Source organism: Macrobrachium rosenbergii, chromosome 5 (genome assembly GCF_040412425.1).
Source record: "Macrobrachium rosenbergii isolate ZJJX-2024 chromosome 5, ASM4041242v1, whole genome shotgun sequence".
Lineage (NCBI taxonomy): Eukaryota > Metazoa > Arthropoda > Malacostraca > Decapoda > Palaemonidae > Macrobrachium > Macrobrachium rosenbergii.
Window position 1 is genome coordinate 54,326,232 of NC_089745.1, and position 26,469 is coordinate 54,352,700.

General features: G+C 42.1%; 1 protein-coding gene across 2 annotated transcripts in view; it reads right to left on the reverse strand.

The window, feature by feature from the left end:
* The window catches only part of LOC136838806 (activating signal cointegrator 1 complex subunit 2), a 151,419-nt gene that overhangs the window by 31,713 nt on the left and 93,237 nt on the right, over positions 1-26,469 (reverse strand). For both annotated transcript variants that reach the window (XM_067104397.1, XM_067104398.1), the window contains 2 exons: positions 16,049-16,221; positions 4,852-4,992 (listed from right to left, as the gene is read on the reverse strand). In XM_067104397.1, coding sequence (XP_066960498.1) covers positions 4,852-4,992; positions 16,049-16,221 — 314 coding nt within the window. The remainder of the gene's footprint in view (positions 1-4,851; positions 4,993-16,048; positions 16,222-26,469) is intronic.

A 26,469-nucleotide genomic window follows, 5' to 3' on the forward strand; every position in this document is an offset into this window, starting at 1 on the left:
TCATCCTGCTCAAGAGCAATGCTCCATTGTTCAAGTGCCCTACTCTTCTCTCCTGTTTAAAATCACCAGAAACTGTGTTTTTTGTTTAGAACCCACAGGCTGGGCAAGTATAGGAAAAACTTTCTTCTTTAAACTCTTGAGATTGATGGAGCTGGGCCTGTTTGCCATGGAGTAGGGTTATTATGATTAATGGCTTTGTATAACTCTTTTAAAACCATTGTTTTAGTTGATATTCTATTCACTGCTATTTCATTATGTGATATTATTTTCAAACGTTTATACATTGAATAAATAATTAAGTGTAAACGTAGAACTTGGCACTGGAATTTTCGCAAATGATATGGAAGTGCTCTAGTATTGTTTGGAGATTTCTGTTTCTGACCAATCTCTTTTCTTTTTGTTTCTATTTTATTACATGCATTTTCTTGTCTTCAAGTACCTGTATGCTTTGTTTAAATTACTAAGTGTAAATACAGGATGAACATTGTGAATGATACAGGCAGTCCCCACTTATCAGTGGCATTGGTTAATGGTGTTCCGGTTTTACGTCGCTTGGCTAACAATGTCGTTAACCAGATTTTTGGCGACAGTAAGCAATTTTCGGTGTCAGTAAACGGTTTATCGGCGTTGGCATGTGGTTTATCGGCGTCAGCAAGCTATTTTCGGCATTGGCAAGCAGTTGATTGGCGTCTACAAGCAATTTTTGGCATCAGCAAGCAGTTTATCGGCGTCGGCAAGTGGTTTATTGGCATTGGCAAGCGGTTTATCGGCATTGGCAAGCAGTTTGTCAGCGTCGGCAAGCGGTTTGTCGGCGTCGCCAAGCGATTTTTGGCATTGGCAAGCAATATTTGGCATTGGCAAGCAGTTTATTGGCATCAGCAAGCGATTTTCGGCGTCGGCAAGCAGTTTATCTGTGCCGTTTATTGGTGCTCACAACGTTGTAAACACCATTCATTACCAAAATTATCTGTGATTTTCGGTTATCGGCGATTCGATTTTCGGTTAGCAGTGCTCAGCTGGGAACGGAACACCCACTGTTAACCGGGGACTGCCTGTACTTATATGCTCCAGTACTGGCTGTAAGGAAGAGGGGAGGATGGATACCTAAGTGCCTGAACAATAATTTTCCTTTTCTATTCTACTGGCTTCTACTGCTCTTAGTTCCCTTTTAATTTATAATTTTCTTTTGTCTAAATGATTTTACATTTTGCTTATGCATAAATGTACAGTGTGGTAAGGTACCATTACAAATGGTATGCAAGCACTCTAGGGTTGATAGCAAGGGTCCTTGAGTAAGCAATCATTTCTTCTGTTTCTATTCAATTTCTTTTCTATTAATTTCTACTTCATTTAGTGATTTCTTATCCTTAATTCATTGCTTTTTGCAAGTAATTAATATACATGCACTGAAGATAATTGCCCTAGATGTGGCTGGGGACTCTTAAAATTTATTCCTTACTATTTTTGATTGGCTAGAAAGATCACTATTGCAATGCTATAATGCTTTTAGTAAATGATTTACCACATAAATGTTTTGAAGAATCTGCCTATATTCTCAGTTAACACACCATTCTAGACAATATTGTGTAGGCACAAGAAGACAAAGATGTCTATGTCTGCGATACTTTGTCAACAATTAATCTGTGTTGACAACTGATAAAAGAAATAAAAACAGAATAGGAAATTTGAATTAGCTGGGCATTTGTGTAGGACCATAATAGGGGAACATATGAAAGTATAATATCACGGCTAGGGGCTGGTGGAAAGGATGCTTCAACTACCTAGTATTGTACAGGGTGCACTTGAGACATTACTCCTCTATAGGTCATGGCAAACCACCTCATCTTTCAGAAAAAATGCAAGCTTACAAAAAACATCAAGCTTGCACAAAAAATAGGTAATCTTAGGGAAAAAACATAAATCCAACACTGCCTTCCGACATCAGCTGGACAAGCTTTTACAGCTGCTCACTGAAAATAAAATAAAAAGAATATCCAAAGGTAACTTACAGGATATATAATTAACCCTTGAGACTATGGGGGAAATGCAAAACACATCTTTGGCAAAATAGTTGGTACTGGTTTGCAGCTTATGAGCAAGTATTACTCCCCATACATTTATTTTTCGTGATATAAAGCTAGTTTTTGTCCCATTTCAAAAATGAAAAATTACTTTTTACGGTACAGTAAACCCCCAGTATTCGTGGTCTCACGATTTGCGGACTCACCTATTCGCGGATTTCGCTATGGAACATATATACGCATTATTCGCTGAAAATTCACCCATTTACGGTATTTTTCACTGAGAAATATTCACTGATTACTGTATTTTCATCTCATTTTCATGACTAAATGCACTTTTTGTGAAAAAACTATTAAAATACTCAGGTAGTGCTCGAGTTACGATAATTCAATTTTGCAATGGGGTAAGCAATTAATACAGATACAACAATATTTATAAAATATTTTTAAATTTTGCATAGGTGCAGGCAGCAGCATACAATCAGGCAGCAAGAGAGACCAAATTACAATAGCCCAACTTCTTTTCCTCCAGCTCTTTGTCTCATCAGTTGAAAAAGTAAAAGAGAATAATAAAGGTATTGTTAGTAACATTCTACTCTTGCATAAATGCGTACAGCCATAAACAGCCGAACGAGAAACTGATGTTTTGCTTATCACCGAATCAGATAACAACAACCCTTTTGCTTGTATTTCAACCATCGTACGGTAATAAACAATTACCGTAGTTATAGTGCAAATGACGTAAATTAGAATAGGACTGATATACTTTTACATTATAATCTTATTCAGTATGGATAAAAGATCGGCACGGAAATATACTGCTAAATTTAAGCCGCAAGTCGTAGCTGAAGCTGAGTAAACAATGTTCAAGCTGCTAATGACTATAAATTATCCTGCATCAGCAACATGGATGAAACTCCACCATAATTAAAATTGGAGAGAAAGTATTTTAATCAAAACTATCGGGCATGAAAGAACACATTACTGCTATTTTTATGCCGATAATCAATAAAATCTTGATTTTTTTTACGCAAAACAAACATCCCCAAAGGCCCAAATGACCAGCGTCATCTATTCACGAAAAAAGTAGCTAAATTAATTTCACAAGACGTATTTAAGTTATATTTCGACTTAAAAACACTTTGTATAACGAAAAATAACCTTGTCCCATATAAATAAAGTATTTAGAGATTCATTTACGCTAACTAGAAGCAAGAAAAGCTCTCTGAAATGAGTTAAATACGGTGAAATAAACTTACTGCGTAACTGTTTCCCAAACCAAAACATTGATCACTATGGTCGCAATTTACAATACAAAAGCAATGTATGAATATATACAATATTATTGGATACAGTGAATTAAAGCAAAACATTTTAAAAGATCCATGGAAAAGATGCATATTCGTTACGTTGATGTTTGAATAATACAATATGTGAATATACAGTAGAGTACAGTGTAATGTGGGCTTGGCTACCGTATGTGTATACGATATACCATAGTGTAAGCTAAGCTAATTCTTGTTTGTTATTCAATTTCTCTTTGTGTTGAATTATCATGAGTCACTTTCTATGAACCTCCAGAATTAGCTGATATTAATAATGACTATACCGTGTATGTATAGAGTATACTTTATAGTACAGGCTAGGCCACCATACGTGTAATCATGGTACTGAATACCCTAGTGTAAGACTAGGCTATATTCGAGATACGTTTTTGCTGACAAACGATGGGTTTTTTGGAACCTAACCCCATCGTAAGTAGGATAATACCTGTATAAGCATTTTTAGTTCTTTTGTGTGTGTCTGAACTATCAAAATAGGCAGTTCTAAGTGTTTTGGAAGGGTTCTAAGTATTCACGGGTTTTAGCTATTCGCAGGGGGGTGTGGTACGCATCCCCAGCGAATACAGGGGTTTACTGTACATTAAAATGAGAAACATTATATACTCAGAATGATGCACCAAAGTTAGCCAAACTGAAATGCAAGGAAGAGTACTGGATAACAGTTGGCTAACAGTTGGCATACACACATCCTAACAATTGGTATAAAATAATAACACAATTTACTAAGCTATTAAACAGACTATGACCAACTTAATGTTCACAGGTAGATTTCTGTAAAACTACGGTTTGTTACCCATTACACATGTACCTTGCAAGGCAAACGGCAGATGGCACTAAAGGCTCTTTGCAGCAGCTGCTCTTTGCGTCAGCAGTACTGCTTTCTACTTTTTCCTTTTCATCTGTTCCCTTTACTATCCTCCCAACTGGTTGTCAAACTTCTTAAACTTTACTTTTTTTGCTCTAAATTTTACCCCATTCAAAATAATATCCTTTGGATAAAAATGAGTGTAACAGTGCAACTTACTGGCATTCTACTACACGAAGTCCCCAGTTATCAGCAGGCTCGGTTCGGCACTTGTATAGCGACAAAAATCAGCGATTCTGGCGCCAATGTGTGCTGACAGTTGCGTATTAGCACCAATACATACCTAACAGAGGCGGCGATAACCAAAAATCGGTAATTTTCAGCACTTATCGGCACCCGATAAGTGCCAAAAATCACTGAATTTCAGTTATCGGTGATTTTTGCTTATCGTCATGCTGTTGGAACGGAACCCCTGCCAATAACCAGGGACTGCCTGTATTCTATAATATTATGGATTCTTACCTAATGTTAAAGATAGCTTATATCTCCTTGTCTATTGGCACAGAGATTTTAGCTATCTTTAAGTAGATATGACTCATTCCAAATAATATGTGTTTGTATTGATCATCTATCAAAGTGATAAATATAGTACAAATTTTATTTCACTATTATATTCAATTACCTCTGTTGACCTTTGTCTTTTTCATGAATTTCTTCAGTTTTCTCTTCCACTGGAACACCTTCTTCATCTGATGAGTTGCTGCCAGATTCAAAGAGATCGATGCGTTCATTAAGACGACCAGCCCCGAAAATTCCTGCTCGCCTGACAAAAAAAAGAATGAAGTTTGAACATGACCAGAAAATGGATTGCATGATAGCTAAAATAATGAATAAATAATCCTATACCAACATCACAAATTATCAATCATATATATAAATCTTTTTTTTAATAACAAACCTAATTCACTATGAAAAACCAATAATAATTTCAATATTTCAATTCAATGGTTCTCAAAATTCCAAACACATCTGCACTTTGTTTATGAAACTGACGAAAATTAGTGGCCAACAGCAGGCTCTGTACTTGTGCCACTGGGCCTTCTGAGCACCTTGCAGTTAAATGGGATTGACAGAGGAGCGCTCCAAAAACAAAAAAATCCATTTTATTGAAAAAATTATATTGTTTCACTACAAATTCCTAAGTTACTGGGACCTGCAGGATCCGCTGAAGAGAGCTCCTACGACATAAAAGGAATTGTGCTTAAGGATGCCATAATGAGATGAGAGACGGGGTTAAGATGAGGAGGGTGAAGAACTTACCAACTCAGCATTAAGATGAGGAGAGTGAAGAACTAACCAACCCAGCATTAAGATGAGGAGAGTGAAGAACCAACCAACCCAGCAATCCTAACTTAAACAGAGGAACTTGACTGGTAGGCATTAACTGCTGGAAATCTACATGGTCTTGAGATAGCCTTGGCTGCTTTCGGCATAAAAACTCTCTGGGGGTTTTCTGGATAACCTCCACAAATGAATGTGAAGTAAGCTGATGTTTGCACGAAATTAATGGGAATGGAACTGACAATCTGGGAAGATTCCTGGGCACTCAGTTAAAAGATACACTAAGTCTGCAAATCACAAAAGGCCAAGCAATATGTCGGGATCTTGTAGTTGAGACTTAGAAACAAACAGGACTACCCAGAGAGTACCAGCATCACTGTTCTTCTGCTAAGGGTATCTGCTAGTGCTCTGCTAGTGCACTATTTCTCCCCAGGATTCATCTTGAAAAAATCATCTTCGCATCATCTTCTGCAAAAATGAAGGTCTCAATCATTAATTGACGAATCTCAAACTTTTGGCCTTAAGGATTTTTTTTTAGATAAAAACAGCATTGTTGTATTGTCCATCATCAAGCTGACTGTTTTTCTTGTAATTAATGCTATTGATTGGTGACCTAAAATGAAAGCCTTGAGTCCTCAAGCACTGACGAAAAGTTTATTCTGCTGTAGAGACCTAGTGACTGACACATGAAAGTCTTGGATGAGGTTCCTCTCTTTGATCATATGTACCCATGAAAAGAACTTCAGGCAATGGTACTATCAAATAAGTTCCTAGCTTGAGAATCTATACATCCTACCAATAGTAAAAGTTCTTTTCTGACAGTAACTAGAACTTTACCTGACAACTGGCTACCTGGGAAACTGCTTACTAGGATCTGCTGAGGTGGAATTAAAGAGAACATATCGTAATAGATATGATGTCTGATCAAAGCCTGCCACATTGAAACAGGGATCCATAGAAATCTGTGCTAATGAGAACAACCTCTGAAACCAAGGCATCCATAACATCTATACCCACACAGAAATAGGCTGTTCCAAATTTAACTATTCCCATCATACCCAAACTCAGGCAATGATGACGAAGTGACTAAAGATGCTGAAGTTCCTCCACTAATGATACCATAAACCAATCATCTAAACACATTAACTTATTCCAACATTCAATGCCATCCCTCTTACTGGTAAAAGCTTGGAATTTCACAGACTTTATGGCACTTGACCCCCTTTTGACAAACTTTTGACATACAGCATTCACATAAACACCAGCATCCAGATGAAACCTAACCTCCGTGTTGTTCGCTATCAGTAAAGTAGTCAATCTACTTGAATTTTTCATTACAACTTGTGCAATCCACATAAACTGATCAGCCTCCACATCTGCATTTTTGTCGTTTCCTTTTACAATTAAAACAAATTTCTTGCACACTGCCTTGAAATGATTTCCCCCTTTACATCTCTCCCAGATTTTTCCTCATGCTGGACATTTTAAATTGTCTAACTGGTACTTGTATAACACAAAACTGACACTTCAAAGCAACTCTTTCAAGTTAATTCTAGATTGTTAAAATTTTGAATATGGGACCCAATTGTTGTTTTATTTATATTATTACTCACCTTATTCACATTTTTGCTGTACCAGCTTCACATATTCCTTTTGCACAGTTCACTGTCACTTCATAAACTTAACTATCTCAATAGCCTTATTCAAATATGTTTCTTTCTCAAAGCACTAGTTCCAGTAGTTTTCAAGTTACCAAAAATCCAATTTTGTCCTATATCACTTGGACTCTTTCTTAAGATTGCATTTATCTGCTTGAACCTTAAGCTTTACTAAAACTGAATTAAAAGGGTTTTTATATGCAATTTTCCAAATCCTGAAGGACCAAAGCACTTCTCTGGCACAAAGGCAAAAATATTCTTCCAATTTTCTTAGTACTTCATTGGGATTGATTTTTTCTTCCAATTACAAAGTTAAGTAGTCAAATATTTCTAACATTGATGGGGAGCTTGTCACCATTTCAAAAAGAAATTCTTAATGCCCATGGATCTAATAGATTCATACTTTCAGGTTCCTGTGTATAGGTCTTCAGGAAATTTCTTCAGTTTTATGGGAAGGCAAGGTCAATCAGATCAGGAGTCTTTGTTTCAGGTGGCAAACAACCTTTGAAGTAATCACATGAGTACTGGCTCCAGATACTTTTGGGTCCAAAGGTGAGGCATCAGGATTCTGAGGTATCTGAACAACTGCTTGGTAATGGCAGCTTCAATCCAAGAGCTTTGCAGACACCTCAAATATTGCCCCCATCTGTGCTAATACCCAAGTCTTCCAATACTGGAGTCTTTTCATCAACTGGGACAAGTCAGACTTACTTCATTCAAAGAGGTTGGTATACCCTATACACTGACTTTGTCTCAAAGATTGCCATGGTATGTTCCACCAAGGAAAAGGTTCAGACTCCAGTCTCTGCTAGAGTTTCTTTGTATTCTAACCTATCATTAAAAGTCGGGGCCAAAAATGTTGGGTAACCCAACATCTCTGGAGAAGTTTGTGCTCCAAAGTAGATTAAGACTGCAATATTTTCAATTTCAGCTTTAACAGGTAATGATCTGCCCTCATGAAATCTGTCAATCTAACAGACAAAACCTCTCAGGATTTCCTGGCATACCTCAACTGGGGTGGTGGAGACTCAAGAAATCTGCTAGTGGCAGTTCATCTCACACTTCCTGCTCCAAACCTATTATTGTTTACAGATACCTCAAGGGACGGTTTGGGTAAACGCATCTTTTGTCCAGTTAAGTTGATGGTCCATAGCAATAAAGTACCATATCAATCTTCTAAGAGTTAAAGATGTGCTCCTGACCCTTCAAGCAATTTCAGACCACCTGTACAACAAAGCCATGTGGGTTTATTACACAACTCCAACACGGTTACTTGTCTTAAAAACAAAAGGGAAACACAGGCTTCAGCAGTGTGTCATACTGCCATAAAAGTACTACTGTACACAGTAACAACATCTGACGCTGATTCCCAGGGATGTCCCAAGATGTAGTGCCAACATCCTCCACAGGCAAGAACGTCTAGATGAATGGTCTATCTGGTAGGAGATCTGAAAGGGGTTTTGGAGGCTGTGTACCACTTCCTTGGTAGACCTGTTTGCAACCCATTATACAACAAGCTACCAAACTACAGTTTTGCTCTCGTGAAACTGGCAGCATAGGCAAGCACTGCATTCAAAGTTCCCTACTGTCACTGCTGGTGGACATCCTGAAGTCATTCTGAGCTGGCAAGAGCTGCTTTGGCATTAAGATACTGATTGAAAGCAAAAGGCATGAAAACTCACTAAAACTCACTAAACCCTCTTAAAACGTCTAAGAAGGTAGAAAAATATCTGGTTACTACCCCAGAACATGTGACTGTAGAAGAATATAAAAAAGAAATGGATCACTAGAAAGGAATTCAGTGTAGATCCTTGTATGCACAGCACATGCTTGACAACATTGGAGCCACACAGAGGAGTGAGAAGCATTAGCTGGCAGAAAATGGACTGTTAGTTGGGGATGTTGAGTGGGACTTCTCTCCTTTCCACTCTTCACTCTGGCTGGGTCGATTTCACAAAGAGTTAGGTTAATTATGATTAATAGATTTTGTACAAGAAAAGCAAGGTACATAATCATAATGATCAAGTAATTCAATACATAAAAGTCAGCAAGGTAGTCTTTACCAATAAAAAACTTAAATAATTACTTTAGAGATAAAAAATGACATGTTTATGATAAAATAAGATTTTATACATACTTATCAAGTAATTACTGTACATAGCTAACAGTTTCTATTAACCAGCAGCTAAAATTTGAAATTTGCGGTAGCGATTCTTTTGTTTACGTATCTGGTTAGGTAACTGACCCCAGCCACTTACGGGAAAAAGACGAACAACTACTGAGCAGAGGGCTTCAACAAATTTAATCTTAACGTCCATGTGAGGGGAGGTGGGTGGGCTCCCACTCCCTAATTACTTGGCAAGTATATGTAAAATCTTATTTTATCATAAAAATGTCATTTTTATTTGAGTAACTTACCAAGTAATTACACAGCTGATTCCCACATTGACAGGAGGTGGGATGCATGGACTGTTCTTCCCCAAAACAATAAATGTAATGAATTAAGGGAAAAAATGTTGCTAGCATTACTAAAAATGTCTGTTGTTTCCTTACCTGGTAAGAGAGTCACAGCAGGAAGTTACTGCCTCTGGTTGTGCGCTCATCTTAACCGTAGAGATGTGGCTGTATGGCCAAGGGTTGTCTACTACATCAGTGAGTGCTTCACAGCAAAGGACATTTCCAAACGCTAAATGAAGCACCAAAAAATTTTGTCCCTGCCCAGGGGACAGTACCATAAAAACTAGATAAATACAACACCGTTGCCTACACCATAAAAATTAAAACACCACCACCTGCCACTAAAAAGACTGATGGGTATCCAAGCGTAACGTACCCCCAGACTCCCCTAGAACTCGACACCATTAACCAAGGAGAAGAGATGAGGAAGGAAGGAATGCTTCCTGTAGTCCCTCCACCAGTACCATGCCAGTCATCAATAAAGGTCCTATGGTACTGCAATTGTAAAAGTCGTTTCTACATCTTGGAGGCAATGCAAGGCAAGTACGGGCCTGCACCTCCAGTAAGTCGCTTGAAGTACTGCAGAGAGTGAGAGATTGTATTTAAAAACTAAAGAAGTAGACACGAATCTGACTTCATGCACCCTTACTTTCAAGATAGGACAATCCTCCTCTCTCATTTGCGAGTGTTCTTCACGAATGGTATCCCTCAAGAAGAAGGACAGAGCATTCTTTGTAAGTGAACGAGATGGATCCTTGACCGAAGTCCAGAGGTTGCGAGATGGACCCCTAATCTTCTCTGTCCTGAGAAGATAAAACTTTAGGGATCTTAATGGATGAAGTACCCTCTCAATCTCTTCTGTTCCGAGCGCATCTGCTAGTCCTTTAATGCTGAAGGATCGAGGCCAAGGAAGGATTGGTCGGGTTCTCATTCTTAGCAAGAAATCCCAAAATAAAGGGGTAGGCTGCATCGCCTCCTGAAAACCCAACTCTCTTGTCAATGGACTAAATCTCACCGACTATTTTGGCTGTTGATAAGGCTACTAAAAACAGTGTCTTCTTAGTTACGTTCCTGAATGAGGCTAAGTTCAGGGGCTAGAACGGGGTCCAGAGAGCCACTTTAGGACTACGTCCAGATTCCAAGACACAAGTTCTGAGTGCTGCTGTTTCTTAGTGTCTAAAGACCTAATGAGGTCTGAAAGGTCCTGATTTGAGGATATATCCAGATCCCTATGTATGAACACCAAGCTCAGCATCGCTCTGTAGCCTTTTATGGTCAGAGAGGATAGGCCCTTGGAGTTCCTCAAGAATACAAGAAAGTCCGCAATCTCTGTCAGAGTTGTTTAGAAGATTCTATTACTTTTGCACCAACGCAGCTTTCCTCGAAAACTCTTTGCTATGAGGAGTCTTTTGACAATTTGTATCCTGTTAGAGCCAGAGAAGACAATCCTTGATGAAAGTGCCCGAAGTGGGGTTGTCTGAGAAGCTTTTTCTTCTGAGGGAGGAGCCTTGGAAAATCTATCAGCAGATTCATTAGCTCTGGGAACCATTCCCTCAAGGGCCAAAAGGGGGCTACCAGAATCATCGACACATTCTAGTGTAGGTGAAAGCCTAGAAGGTCTAGTATATCCCTTATCATCCCAAAGGGAGGGAAGGCATGTAGGAACTTGTCGGACCAGTCAAGAAGCATGGCATCCATGGCCCATGCTTGTGAATCCAGCAATGGAGAGCAGAAAAGAGGGAGCCAATGATTCCTTGGCATCGCAAAGAGATCCAACATAGGCTTTCCCTACAGTTTCCATAGGTCTAGACAGACCAATGAATTGAGAGTCCATTCTGTGGGAATTACTTGGTTCTGTCGGCTTAGCTGATCTGCCAACACATTCAGTTTGCCCTGGACAAACCTGTTCAACAACCTTGTACAATTCTGGTCTGCCCATAGGCGGAGGTCCCTCGCTGCCTCACAGAGGGAAAAAGACGAAGTTCCTCCTTTTTCACTTATGTATACCAGGGCCGTAGCATTGTCCAAGTGGACTGCTACTGTCCTTCCACATACCTGCGATGAAAAGACCATCAGACCTGAGTGGATTGCTTTTAATTCTTTGACATTTATGTGCCAACCCATCTGATATCTCGACAACATCCCGGAGATCTCCTTGTTCCCTATAAGGGCCCCCCAACCCAGGTCTGATGAATTGGCATAAAAGTTCAGGTCTGGACTCCATGAAACAGACTTTCCTTCCAGCAACCTGTCTCTTGACTTCCACCAAAGCAGGTGCCTCTTGATTTCTTGCATTACCAGGAATGTGAAGGAGTCTGGAAATCTTTTCCTGTCCCATTTTTCCCTTAAGAAAAACTGGAACACTCTCATATGCAGTCTCCCTAGGGAAATAAACTGTTCCATGGAAGCTAATGTCCCTAGGAGGCTCATCCAGTTATTCGCTGAACAGGCCTGGAGGCAAAGCATTTTGTCTATCTTCTGTAGACACGGCTCTACGCTTTCCAGAGAGGGACAGCCTGAAAAAGATGAGAAATGCTAGTCATTCCCAAATATACTATCTCCTGTGAAGGAGTCATTTGAGACTTTGGTGATTTAAAATATACTATCTCCTGTGAAGGAGTCATTTGAGACTTTGGTGATTTATTAGCAAGTCCAGTTCTTGGGCAAGAAATAATGTTTTCTGAAGGTCCTCCATACATTGCACCTTCGACGTGGAGCAAAGAATCCAATTGTCCTAATAGAACACTATGTTGATGTCCATCAGGTGGAGCCAACCAGCCAGGGGAACAAGAATACAAGTGGATACTTGAGGGGCTGTTGATAGCATGAACCATAGGGCCGGGAACTGGAACACCTGGTCCTGAAAAACAAATCTCAGATATTTTCGAGAGTCTGGGTGCAATGGGACATCGAAGTAAGCATCTTGTAGGTCTATCAAGACCATCCAGTCTCCTTGCCGAATGGATGAAAGGATTGAACAGGTCGTCTCCATTAGGAATTTTGTCTTCTGAATAAAGACATTTAAGGCACTCACATCCAGAACCAGCCTCCACCCTCCTGAGGCCTTCAGGACCACAAAAAGCTGATCATAGAACCATTCTGAATTTACGTTTGGAACTATCTCTATTACCTTCTTTTCGAAGAAAGAGGCAACTTCTCTCACAAGGGCCAAAAATCTCCTCGAACTCTTGGAGTAAGCAGTTAAGGCGATTGGCATCTTGACTAAGGGAGGTCTTTCTAGGAAGGGGATCACATAGCCATTCCTTAAAACTTCCACAGCCCACTACTCTGCCCCTCTCTTGCTCCATTTCTCCCAATACTGAAAGAACCTGGCACCTAATGGAGTATGGAAGACACTCAATTCATTTTCTTGAGGAAGGTTTAGAGGTGGACTTCTTAATTGTCCAGGACTGGAACTGCACATTCAGTCATGCTCTTGAGGAGGATCTCTGCCTACAACCAAGAAAGGGAAAGGGTTGTAGAGGAGATGAAGACTTAAAACCCACCGAAGGAGTTTCCTTGGGGCGCCTTGATACTTTCACTAGAAGACCATGTGTAGATTTCTTCCGTAAGGCAGAAGAAATTTTGTTGACTACTGACGGAAGAAACAAACTGTCTCTCGAAAGGGGAGAAAAAAGAAGTGCCGACCTCTGAATCAAGGCCACTTTTTTAGAGGTGTACAAACACTGTAACTCCCTCTTCTTTAACACTCCCAGGGCGAAGAGTGAAGCCAACTCCTGTGCTCCGTCCCTTATCCCTTTATCCATACATGAAAGGAATCTGAAGATATCCTAAGAAAATTCAGTAGGCAAGGCATCGTATTTCTGTACTTTACGTATAAGGGCACCTACCAACCAGTCCAAAAAACTTATGATCTTGAATACTTTGAGATTCTTCATCATGTGATCTATCTCCGCCGAAGAGAACATAACTTTGGCAGCAGAAAAGGCTGACCTACGGACCAAATCAATGAGCCCAAGAAGCCGCCCCCAAGGAAGGAGCTTCTCTGTTGGCATAATATGAGTATCTTCTCTTAAGAAGACGAGGAGGATAACTAAAATAGTATTTTCCTTGCTCCCTCTTATCCGCGAGCCAGGTCTCGACCTCATTAAGCACTTTCCTGGTAGAAGTCGACAGTATCATATTAGGTAGTCTTGAGGATTCAATAGTGACATGACTCACCTGAAAAGTGGAGAAGCGGGGGCAGCCGGAGAGAAAAAGGAAGGAAAACTTCGAAGCAGTAAATTAAACAGCGATGCATAAGCTGAAGGAGGGGAGTCTGCTTCCTCATCCATCGCAGATACTGGCAAAAAAGACAAGTCTTTTGAAGAAGAAGGGTTTGCAGGTTTCTTCAAAATACCTAGAATATCCTCTAGACGTTACTGTATAGGTGCAAACAATGGATCCACATCTGAAGTCGTAGCCGCTCGTTGCAAGGGGGATGGCACCACAAACTCCAGCCTGGAAGTCAAATGCTTTGAAGAGTGTCCACATGAATCTGTACAAGCAGGCGCAAATGGGAGCTTAGAAGCTACTAGACATTCAGGCACTACCGGCTGCCTGGGAGCAACTGGGCGTTCTGGAACCACTTGGGGTTCGGGCGCAACTGGGCGCTTGTCACTTGAAGAGAACTTGGGAGCAAGAGGACATCCGAAAGTGACTGCACTACTGGAAGACACTGCGTGCTTTGGCACCAGCAAGTGCTTGTCAACTACTAGCCGATCAGGGACCAAAGGAGGTTTGTCTGTTGAAACATGAACTGATGTAAAAGATTGCTTACTCTTGGATAAGATTCTCGGCACCAACACTTGCCCTTCTCCCTCTACACACACTTGGGAGAACTTTTCTGGACTATCCCAGAAACTATAGGAAGGAGCTGCCTCCTTGACTCTTTTCTCTGGTACCTGAGGGGTGCAAAACACATCAACCGCGGACTTTTTCAACGGTCTCGATTTATCACTGCTATGCCACTTGTGCCTCTGTTTGAGGCTGGAAGCATCCGAACTAGAGGAAAGGTTGTGTACACTATGGAAGACACCTTCCCACTGACTGTCTGACACAACCTGGGAACAGGTGCCAGATGCGACTGAGGGGCCAACTACCCGGGGGCAGCCCCACTGACCTCCCTTGGGCTTCTGGTATAGCGTCTCCCTGGTGAGGGGGAGTATGCCAGTGACCTTTGCCTAGGAGAATCGGTGGGCTGAGTAACCAGCTCCTCCACCAACACTGCACTTTCACTTGTTCCTTTCTTATTTTCCATAAAGTAACGGACAGACACACTAACCCGAGCCACAGTATCTACCAACATATCAAATTTACGATCAAATTATGTTCAAGAATGGCAATGGGACTGGGTTCAGGAGTAGGGGAGCTGGGTAAACGAACAGGTGGGATAGAAGCAGGACTAGTAATAGGAGACAAAGCCAAAGGAGGTAGAACTAGTAAATCAACAGATTTAGCTGAATCCTGACTAGCTAAACTTTTGTCATTCCTAGCCATCACTTTTCTCTTTCTAACTTTCTCCAACTTAGTCAAGTGAGAATTCAATGTCCTCCATTTTTTAAAGTCCCAGTCATTACATTCAGCACAAAATAATAACTGAACATACTTGACCCCTGCAAGTTGTACACTTAGTACAGTATGAGAATCATACTTGGCTGATGTAATTCTTGTATTGCAGCCTTCGCTGCAATAACGAATACTACTCGAACTTGTGTCGGACATCGTCTTTGAGAAAAGTCAAACAGTCAACAAAAGTCCAATTAAATACTAGTCACAATCAGGTTATTACAAGAAAACCTAAATATTTAAGCTGCCGAGAGGTTACCAAACACAAAATACTTCACCAAATAGTCAAAAACCATATACAGTAAAGTCCGGAGAATTTCAAATCCAGCTGCTGCTCACAACCATCGTCATAAGCCAGCAGAAACATATTGAAGCCTTCTGCTCAGTTGTTCCTCTTTTTCCCGTTAGTGGACGGGGTCAGTTACTGGCACCATAATGTAAACAAAAGAATCGCTACCACGAATGTCAAATTTTAGCTGCCGGTTAATAGAAACTGTTAGCTATGTAATTACTTTGTAAGTTGCTTATATAAAACCAATGCTTTATATATACTTTTCTCCCAGTCTTGCAGTAGATTACCCATTAACTCTGCATTTTTTCTTGTGGTTTACCAATGAAGAGCAAGGTGAAACCCATAACCATTCAGATGGCTGTCCATGAAAAAGAGACCTTTGGTAATGTTTAGTTACATTTAATAGGGGCCTCATTAATACTCACCTAACAACTGCCAATGGCTATTTTATAATTAAGGACTAGGCTCCTGCTAGAAGAGCAAAAGAATAACAATATTTTTACAATTAGAAACTATAATATGAACCTCATAGAATAAACATGAAGCCATAAGAAAAGACTTACTTCTTAGGAACTTCAGGCATGACATCACAATTTCCCATCTCATTATCATCATAAGTATCATCATATTCATCTTCATATTCCCAACCTCTATGAGCATCTTCATCAAGACGAAACTCATCTTCGTAAATACTTGTTCCTCCTCTTTCCTCATATTTTCTTGCAATGTCTTTCAACTGTTGAGCAAAAGTTAACTTTTACATAAAATTTGTTTAACAATCATTTACAAGATACACAATTACCAACTGCAATTTAACATAGAAATCAAGTGTATACAGTTCAAGAGGTCATTGCCACACATTTCACACAAATATTACACAAATTTCTGAGTTATGTACAGTCACTCAAAAATGTTTTGCAACATGTTCCAGAAGTTTTTGTTCACCTAACAGTAATTTGTTCTTTTGATATTTACAAGGAAATGTAATTTCCTTATTCGATTTTGGTTATTAATCATACGGTTAACAATATAAAAAAGAATGGTGAGTGAAAAATTCATATTACGAAAAATGATCAAACATTTTGAAAAATTCTACTTCAGATGATTGGGCAAAAGAGTCAAAGAAGAAACTATATTTCGAATCCAGATAAAAGCTTATTGACTAATAAAATAATACTGTATTGAATAATCATCAATGAAATTATATATAAATAGAGAAAGAATTCAACCATTATTGTTGTCAAAAACAAAAAAGAAAAAATCTCATAACGTTGTATGTTATCGTGTGACTCCACATTCGGGCAGGAAAGTTAAACTAAACTGTCTCGTCACTTGCACTGATAAGATGGGCAACAGACTCAGCTGCACCACAATCATTAACTTGCATAAGACTAATGTCTCTATTGTAGATATTGCTTGGCAGCTTAGCGTAAATAAAACAACCATGTATAGAGGGATACAACAACAGAGACAATGAGGAAATATGATAAATTCATTGTAAAAGTGGAGGATGACCCAGAGAACATTACGCTCGCCCTTCAAGTTGCTGCTCAAACCATCCGTAACAGGCTACATGAGACCAAGATATTATTTCATCATACTCCTGCCAAGAAACACTTCATATCAGCGAAACACAAAGAACAGAGGCTAGGGTTTGCGTTATAATATAATCCAGTGGCCGATGATTTCTGTTAGAGTCATCTTTTGCGATGAAGAGGAGACATTTTCTACTGATGAGCATGGTAGTCTTCTTCACTGCTGGCATTTAACATTAAATAAATTAATGTTGAACGTCTTGCTAATTTAAATTCTTTAGAAACTTAGATAACAAGAAATACAAAAATTGGAGTTATTCATAAGAGGCATCAAAATGATAGGCCTAAGTAACAATGAAAGAAATGAGAAATTACACATGATAACAGCATTATATAAAATATATATATGCGATTATATTCTATGTATCACAAAAATAGACGTGAAATCTGTTAGTTTAGTTCAGTATATTTTATATTAAATTTCACTAGTTAACAATATACATAGGATTAGTCATTCAAAAATTTGATTAATAATCAAGTGCAAGCAAATCTTTACAAAAGTCATATTTGTTGATGTTAATAAGGCTAATAGTTCAACTTATAATAGTTGTAGGCCTATGTCTACAAAGTTCACACATATGAAGGAGATAAAACAACAATAGTGATGGCATTTGGAGATGAAAATATTAAAACAAGAACAGCGATGACCTCCGAAGTATTATAGTAACATCCTTTAATCAAGTAAAGTATGACAACAGTCAACATTTTCAGAAAAAGCCTTGTTTAAAGGAAACTGCAGGTACTGCGTTGCCAAACAGCGCCAGATGTCGCTATTATAAGCTGTAGTCCGAAAAGTTTTGAAGTATGTTGCAAAACATTTTTGAGTGATTGTACATTTATAAACTATTGTGAAAAAGGATGTCCTGACAGAATAAAACATATCACCATAAAAACCCATTAATCACAGTCTCTTTCATGCAATGGAATCCCAATCCAACTAAGTTAAACTATTTAAGATCAAGAAGCCTTAACTGTGCACAACCAGATGTTTTATGATGTCTCAAACCACTCTCTTGTTTGTAGCCATGTTAAACAGCTACTAACAAATGGCTGCTTTACCTTCTAAACACCCTATAAAACAACAGCAGGGATGTTGCCATAGGTTACAATCAGAGTCACTGTTCACAACAGGTGGATGTAAATATGGTACTTTAATAATAAAATAAAGTTTGTTCATACTTACCTGGCAGATATATATATAGCTGTATTCTCCGAAGTCCGACAGAATTTCAAAAAACTCACGGCACACGCAGTGGGGCCAGGTGGTTAGTACCCATTCCCGCCGCTGGGAGGTGGGTATCAGGAACCATTCCCGTTTTCTATTCAGATTTTCTAGTGCCACTGTCTCCTGAGGGGAGGAGGGTGGGCACTATGATTATATATATCTGCCAGGTAAGTATGAACAAACGTTATTTTATTATTAAAATATCATTTTGTTCATGAGACTTACTTGTCAGATATATATATAGCTGAATCCCACCATTGGAGGTGGGAAGAGACAGAATAGGATTTAGGAAACAAATATATGTAGGCGATTGACGCCTTGGTTCCTTACCAGTTAGCATAGCTGACTTCGTGATACTGTCACCCAAGCCTGCTTCTGCTCTACTAGAGTCTCCAGCAAGGTAGTGACCTATATAGCTGGTGAGTTCTAAATGATCTGTCCACGGGGGCGTGACCACAATGGGACTAGATCATAAGACCATACTGTGAGGGCAAAAGGAGCAACGACCAACCACCTGACCGAGCCTATATAAGTAATAAAACTTAGTATAAGCTAAAGACTGGGACGTCCACCTCCGGTGGCTAACCCAACAACCATAAAAACACAAAATCAAGATTAAAAAATACTTCCTAACCTCTAAAGGATAGGAAGAGTATTGCTCTCTGCCCCCAAGCATGCGGAAATGTATGGTCCTAGCGAGTAGCAGTTTTTGTATGTCGTCTTCACGTCCTGCAAGAAATGTGAAGCGAACAGACCGAATCGCCGCCAGAAGGTGGTACCCAGAAGATCGCTAAGGGACATGTTCTTCTGGAAAGCCACCGAGGTCGCGATAGCTCTCACTAAGTGAGCCTTGACTTTCAGGAGTCTCATGTCGCTGTCTTGGCAGGTAGAATGAGCCTCCCTGAACGTACTTCTTAAAAAGAATGTCAGAGCATTCTTGGACATCGGAAAGTCCGGCCTTTGACAGAACACCACAAATTGTCCGACGGGCCTCGGCCTCCTTTCGTCCTATCTAAGAAGAAATTGAGAGCCCTGACAGGGCACAGGACCCTCTCCTATTCTTGCCCAAGAATTTCTGCTATATCCTTGATCTCAAAACTCTTGGGCCAAGGGGTAGAAGGGTTCTCATTCTTGGCGAGAAACATAGGGCTAAGGGAGCATAAGGCCTTATGCCCTCTAAAGTCTATGTGCTTGTTGATGGCTTGAACTTCACTAACTCTCTTTGTTGTCGCCAGAGCAGTTAGGAAAAAGCCTTCCTTGTCACATTCCTGGCGATGCGAATGAAGAGGCTCGAATGTAACCGACTTCAAAAATTCTAGGACAATATCCAGGTTCTAGGAAGGCGTCCACGGATGAGGTACCTTAGAAGTCTCAAAGGACCTCAAGAGATCGTGAAGATCCTTATTGTCGGTTAAGTCTAAAACTCTATGTCTGAAGACTGCCGAGAGCACATTTCAACGTCCTTTAATTGTCGAGACTGCCAGCTTTTCCTTCTCCCCAAGATGAAGAAGGAAGTCTGCTATCTCTCGGCACAGAGATCGAGGTTGAGGAAAATCCCCTTGCTTCTGCACCCTTTCCTGAAATTGGCCCACTAAGATTGGTACACCAAATTGGAGGAGGGTCTCCTGGCGCGGCGATAGCCCTTGCCACTGCTCATGAAAAACCCTCGCTCTCGCCAATTTTCGTGATAGTCTGAACGCAGTCAGACTCAGAGCGGGAGGTTTTGTGGTACCTTTCGAAGTGGGGCTGTCTGAGCAGATCGGTTCTAAGGGGGAGCGCTCTTGGGAAGTCCACCAGGAAGGTCATGACCTCTGTGAACCACCCTGCCGCTGGCCAAAAAGGGGGCGATCAACATCATTGACGTCCCTTCCAGCGCTGCGAACTTCCTGATGACCGCCCCAGAATCTTGAAGGGAGGAAAGGCTCAAAAGATCCAATCCCTTCCAATCCCAGACGAGGGCATCTACCGCTACTGCTCCTGGATCTAGTATGGGAGAGCAGTATAGAGGAAGCCTCCTTGCCCTGGATGTCGTGAAGAGATCCACCAAGGGACTTCCTCATAATCTCCACAGTTCCTGACACACCTCCTCATGAAGGGTCCACTCGGTCGGCGGAAGATGACGCTGTCGACTGAGAAGGTCCTCGTGGGCATTCTCCACTCCTGCCACGAACCTCGTAAGGATCGTGATACCCCGAGCATGCGCCCAAAGCAGGAAATCTCCACGCCAGTACAAACAGGGACCGGGAGTGAGTTCCTCCCTGTTTCTTGAGGTATGCCAGGGCTGTGGTGTTGTCCGAGTTTACCTGTATCACTCGGCCTGAAGCTTGGCTCTCGAAGAAAAAGCAGGGCCAGCAGAATCGCCCTAAACTCTTTGAGATTGATGTGCCAGGACACCTGTTCCCCTCTCCAGGTGCCTGACACTTCCTTCCCCTAGTGTTGTTCCTCATCCCTCCCTGGACGGCCGGAAAACAACACTAGATCGGGGCTCTGAAGGTGTAGAGAAAACCTCTTCTGCCAACTTTGAGGGACGAGCCACCACCTCAGGAGATCCTTGACTACGGGAGAGATCCTCAGGGACTCCTTTAGATCCTCCTAGTTTATCTAGTTTTCCACCAGGAAAAAACTGGAGGGGGTCTGAGATGCAGTCTTCCCAGGGAAACCAACTTCTCCAGCGAGGAAATGGTCCCCAGCAAACTCAACCATTCCCTCACTGGGCATGTTTCCTTCCTCAGGTAGGATGGGACTTTTCCAAAGCACTGCTGCCGTTCCTGGGACGGAAAAGCTTGAAAAGCCACTGAATCCATCTGAATACCCAGAACACTATGGACTGCGTCGGGATCAGATGTGACTTGTCTACGTTTACTAAAAGTCCTAGGGACTTCGTCAACTTCAGTGTCGATTTCAGGTCCTCCAGACATTTTGACTGTGAAGAGGCTCGAAAGAGCCAATCGTTCAGGTAAAGCGAGATTCGTATGCCCGCTAAGTGAAGCCATCTCGCCACATTCTTCATGATGATCGTGAAAATTATAGGGGCTGTGCTTATCCCGAAGCAAAGAGCTCTGAATTGGAACACTTGTCCCCGATACAAACCTCAGGAACTTCCTCGACTGGGGATGTATGGGGACGTGAAAGAAGGTGTCCCGAAGGTCCAGCGAGACAACCAATCTCCTGGTCTAAATGCTCCTAGAACAGACTAGGACGTCTCCATCGTGAACTTCCCCTTCGCCATGAAGCGGTTCAGTCCGCTGACATCTAGGACTGATCTCCATCCTTCCGACTGCTTCGGAACTAGGAACAGTCGGCAGAAGAATCCTGGGAGTCCAGCTCCAGGACTAGCTCCACACAGCATTTTTTCGAAAAGGGGCTCGAGCATTTGCACTAATAACTCGAAAAGGGGCTGTTGCTTGTCTTGATGGTAGAAGGGCGACAAATCTTTGGGCGGCGTGCACAGATGTGGCGTGTCGAGAAAGGGGATCTTGCATCCTCTCTCGATAATTAGGAGGGACCAGAGTCCACCCCTCTTGCTCTCCAGGCTCCATAAACGAAAGAAGCCTGGCTCCTACAGGCGTCTGGAGGCGTTGCAGGTCACTTCTTGCCCCTAGGTTTAGGCGGGGCTCCACCTCTGGAAAGACCCCTTCCTCGGGGAGAGGATCTATATTCTATAGGAAGAAGCTCCTCTATGAAAGGGCTTCTGTTTCCTGGAGGTCTGACCTGGACGACGACGACAAAGGGACTGCCGGGCGTTTGTGAGTGGGCCAAGAGATCTTGAGTGGCCTTCTCCTTCAAGCTGGCAGTGAGATCCTTGATCAAAGACAGGGGAGAGATGGCTCGACAAAGGGGAACAGCAATTCTGCCCTCTGCGACGGAGAAACTGACTTAGTGTAAAGTTACAGTACATGACCCTCTTCTTCAAGAGGCCCGTACAAAAGAGGGAAGCCAGTTCCTCCGAGTCATCCCTGACGGCCTTGTCCAAGCAGATCAAGACGCTGGACAGCTCCCTCAGGCTGATACAGAAGGAACTTCTAATCTTAACGTCTAGAGTCCCCAAACACCAGTCCAGGAAATAAAAGACTTCCATGGGACGAAAAAGTCCCTTCAAATGGAGATCCGTCTCCGACAAAGTCCACGACACTTTGGTTGCAGATAGGAAGGACCTTCTAGGCGCGTCGACCAAGGTAGCGAAGACCCTGGGACGACGAAGGAACACTTGAGCCGGCGTCCTCTCCGGTCTAGTACCACAAACCTGCCTTGTCGCAAAGCTTGGACGGAGGCAGGGTAAAAAGAAGTCTTGCCTTGGGTCTTTCTTTCCTCAATCCAGGTGTTAACCTTCTTGAAGGCCTTCTTCATCGCCAGAGACGAAGTCATCTTAACAAACCCCAACGCTCTCATCGTCTTGGACGAAGTTAACTGCAAAGGAGGAGAGAGAGGAGCCGAGGGTTTGAACTTGTCGCCAAACAAGTCCTTGAGAAGACCGGCTAACACCTGGTAGACCGTGAGCGAGGAAGTAGGAGGCTGCTCAAGGTCTGCAGGCTCCGACTCACAAGAGACTTCTCTCTCTTCAATGGGAGAAACCAGAGAGTCTCCCAAGTCCTTGGGAGAACGAAGACCTTGCGGTGCAACACGCAGAAGGGAGCTTCGATTCCCGCAGTCTTTGATTGCTCTGAAGCGCCACGTTGAACAACCAAAGAGGCGCCCTGATGAGCGCCCTGATGAGCGTCCAGCCGAGTGTCCTGCACGGCAGCAAGAGGAGCGTCCTGACGAGCAACTACAGAAGCGTCCAGGATAGCTGCTTGCGGAGCGTCAGGCTGCAGCCGATCGCCACGATGGCGATCCAGCGAGCGGTCTTTGATTGCCCTGAAGAGTCACGACGAGCAACCAAAGAGCGCCCTGATGAGCGCCCCTGTCAGCGTCCATCCGCGTCGTGCACGGCAGCAGAGAGGGGCGTCCTGACGAGCAGCTACAGAAGCGTCCAGGATAGCTGCTTGCAGAGCGTCACGCTGCAGCCGATGGAAAAGCGTCGAAACACTCAAAGAAGATGAAAATACACCTTGAGAAAGAGGACGTGAAGCGTCCTCTTCTCTGAAGCTTCTCTAAAGCGGGCGAGAGTCCTTCCGAGAGTTCCACCCCTTGCACAGGGAGGACGCCTCGGAGGACGAGAAGCAAACCCTCAGGATACGTGCACGAGCACGATCCTTGGCAGCCTGAGAAACGTCAACAGATCCTGCCGAAGGGACGCCAGATCGGTGGGAAGCCCCCGTAACCCTCTTGCGGCTTTCGACATGTCCATTCCCTGAGTCCTGGGAGTCCGACAGAGGTCCAGGCCTAGAAGCGTTATGGGGCCGATCTGAGAGGACGAGAAGCAGTCCTTCAGGATACGTGCACGCCCACGATCCTTGGCACTTTAAAGAGAAATCAGTTTCGATTCCAGAGCACGGATGGTGTTTATAATTTGTAACGTTCCAATTTTAGTATAAGTACTGCCGAAGCAAGTACTTGACAAAAATAAATTAGGCGAAAGTATCACCTTCCGCTCCAAATTGTGGTCTTAAATTTTTATCTAATTGCTTTCCCCCCGAGAAGCTCGGGTTTACAGGAGAGGAATAAATATCCTTACTCTACTAGCACTCCTGGAGGAAGACCTCCAGATCCTATCACGCTCCAACTTGCGGATATAGGCAACAAACACCCAGCTTGCATCCGGCAAGTCTCACACGCCTTGCAGCGATCATTTAATATTCACCTCGTGCATACAGTGTGAGGATCTACCAAAGTCTTCGGTAGCCTCACCTTACACTCATTCGCACAACATACTCTGAAGCTACCAGAACTAGATCCAGACATCATTCAAAGAGCAATCAAAATCAAATCCAAAAAACAGTCCACAAAAGCGTATGCCAATTCACAATCCAATCACGATGCAGCCGTGATAAAACCAAAAGTCAAATCGAATACTTAAGTGAAAAATAACGAGTTTACTGAAATCCAAAGACAGAGTACTGAAAACAGATGTTGACAGTACTGGCGACAGAGAAAATCTGAATAGAAAACGGAATGGTTCCTGATACCCGCCTCCCAGCGGCGGGAATGGGTACTAACCACCTGGCCCCACTGCGTGTGCCATGAGTTTTTTGAAATTCTGTCGGACTTCGGAGAATACAGCTATATATATATCTGACAGGTAAGTCTCATGAACAAAATATTTTTTGCCAAATAAGGTGCATTGCTACTCGTATGAATAGTTTGTAGCAAGAATCACAAAGCATGGGGCTTATATGACTATTTCAGTGTCCCTTTAGCATGGGTAAGGCCTCCTGGTTATAGGCAGGAAGCCTTTACTGCTATGTGACTAAGACTTGAAGGGGACAGGCTCAAGGATGGGGCCAATGTCTCCGGAACTGGAAAGTAATATCAGTCTCAAAGGACTCTGAAGATCAACTGTCACGATTCACATCTACCTCTATGAAGCCTAAATTATCTGAAAACAAACCCTCCCTGAATGACACATGACCAGGGAGAAACAAAAACTAATCTATGGCAACCTCCTGTCCCTTGAGACTTTGGCTTGAAAACACTGCCTTTGCCAGAGCACATGGGTGACCAAGAACTCTTGAGCTGTAACAAGGAATGTTCTATAACAAGGAATGTTTTTGAAATGGAAAATCAGAATGCCTACCCTAGCTGAGAGGACTAGAATGTTTATGCCAAGAAGCAAAGACCCTGGGACACAGACAGTAGGACAAGCAAGGTCTACAAAGCAACTTGTGCTGAGAGGCAAGATTGATGGACACAGACTGAACTGATGATGAACTCTCCATCTTGATAATCACACCCATAGTAGATGTGGAGGTGAGCTTCTCCCCTCTGCCCAATCCAAAGCCTCTGGGAGTCAGAAAGGGTCCAAAGGGCCAGATATACAGAGGTCTCAGATCTGCAACATAAAATAAGATTGCAGAGATCATTGAACAACACATTCCTCTTCCTCAACATGACATTAGTCAGTTGATACAAGGTCAGGCAAAGGTGGCACTAATTTAGGATAATCACGACAAGTGACAGCCCTCAGAAGGTGAATGCCTAAGTCTGCACTGTGGCATAGCTGGCATCAGCAAGTGTTGAGGATTGACTGCCATAAGGCAAAGTCTTGCTGGTAGTCTACCTGCTAGCAGGTTCCTGAAACAAGGACTGATCAACCCTCTAAAACTTAAAACTCCCACATGGAGGAGGACAAACATCTGCTAGAACTTCAATGGCAGCAGGCAAAACAGAAAGGCTATAGCGCACCAGCCAAGAAGCAGGGTAAGAGGAATAACAAAAAGGCAAGGCAAACTAATACTGTGAGCAACAAAAGTTGAAGGAATTACATGCAATAAAGGAGGCCCACATGGGCAGGAATTAACAGAGGAGGAGAGGGCATCAACAAGTGAAGTAATCCAAAAAAGCAGAGTCCAAGAACTTAAGCATAACAGAACTGGGAGATGAAGCAGCAGTAGGAACTACAAATGGAGAAGGTAGCAAATGAGTTGAGGCAGCAGCAGAAGCTACAAATGGAGAAAACAGCATGTGAGTTGGTACCTTAAAGGTAGAGAAAGGAGGGACAATTGCAGGAGCAGCTGAGTTAGGCTGGATATCCCTCCCTAGGGTAAAGGTGGTCATGCTTTTCAGGTTTGTTCTCCTTAATGAGCGATGTGCACAACTATTTCCAGAACTTCCTGCTGACGACTAGCCTCACATAAATATAGGAGTTCATGTGACTAAAAAAACATTGATGACCACTGTAGAGCTACGCTTCTCTGTGAGTTACTGGCACCATGATCACTGCTAAAGTGCTATAATAGCCATGGCTTGATGAAACAACTGCGGCTGTCAGCCAGCTACAAAGTAAGTCAGAGATGCCACTAGAACTGGATATTATACCTTAGGGGGCATAAGTTATATAGAAAGAGGTGGCAATGCCCAAAGTGCAAAAATGAAACAAGGTGCTGAAAGTGAAACAAGGTACTGACTCTCACACAATTAAACTGTCACTTCACATGAAAAGTTAAAAGGAATGAAGTGCTTGACTTTAACTTAAAAAAAAAAAAAAACTTTAAACCTTGAATTCACCAAACCAATAAGGAAACACCTACCCTGAATGAAGTGCCTATTACCAATGAAAAGTGGCATT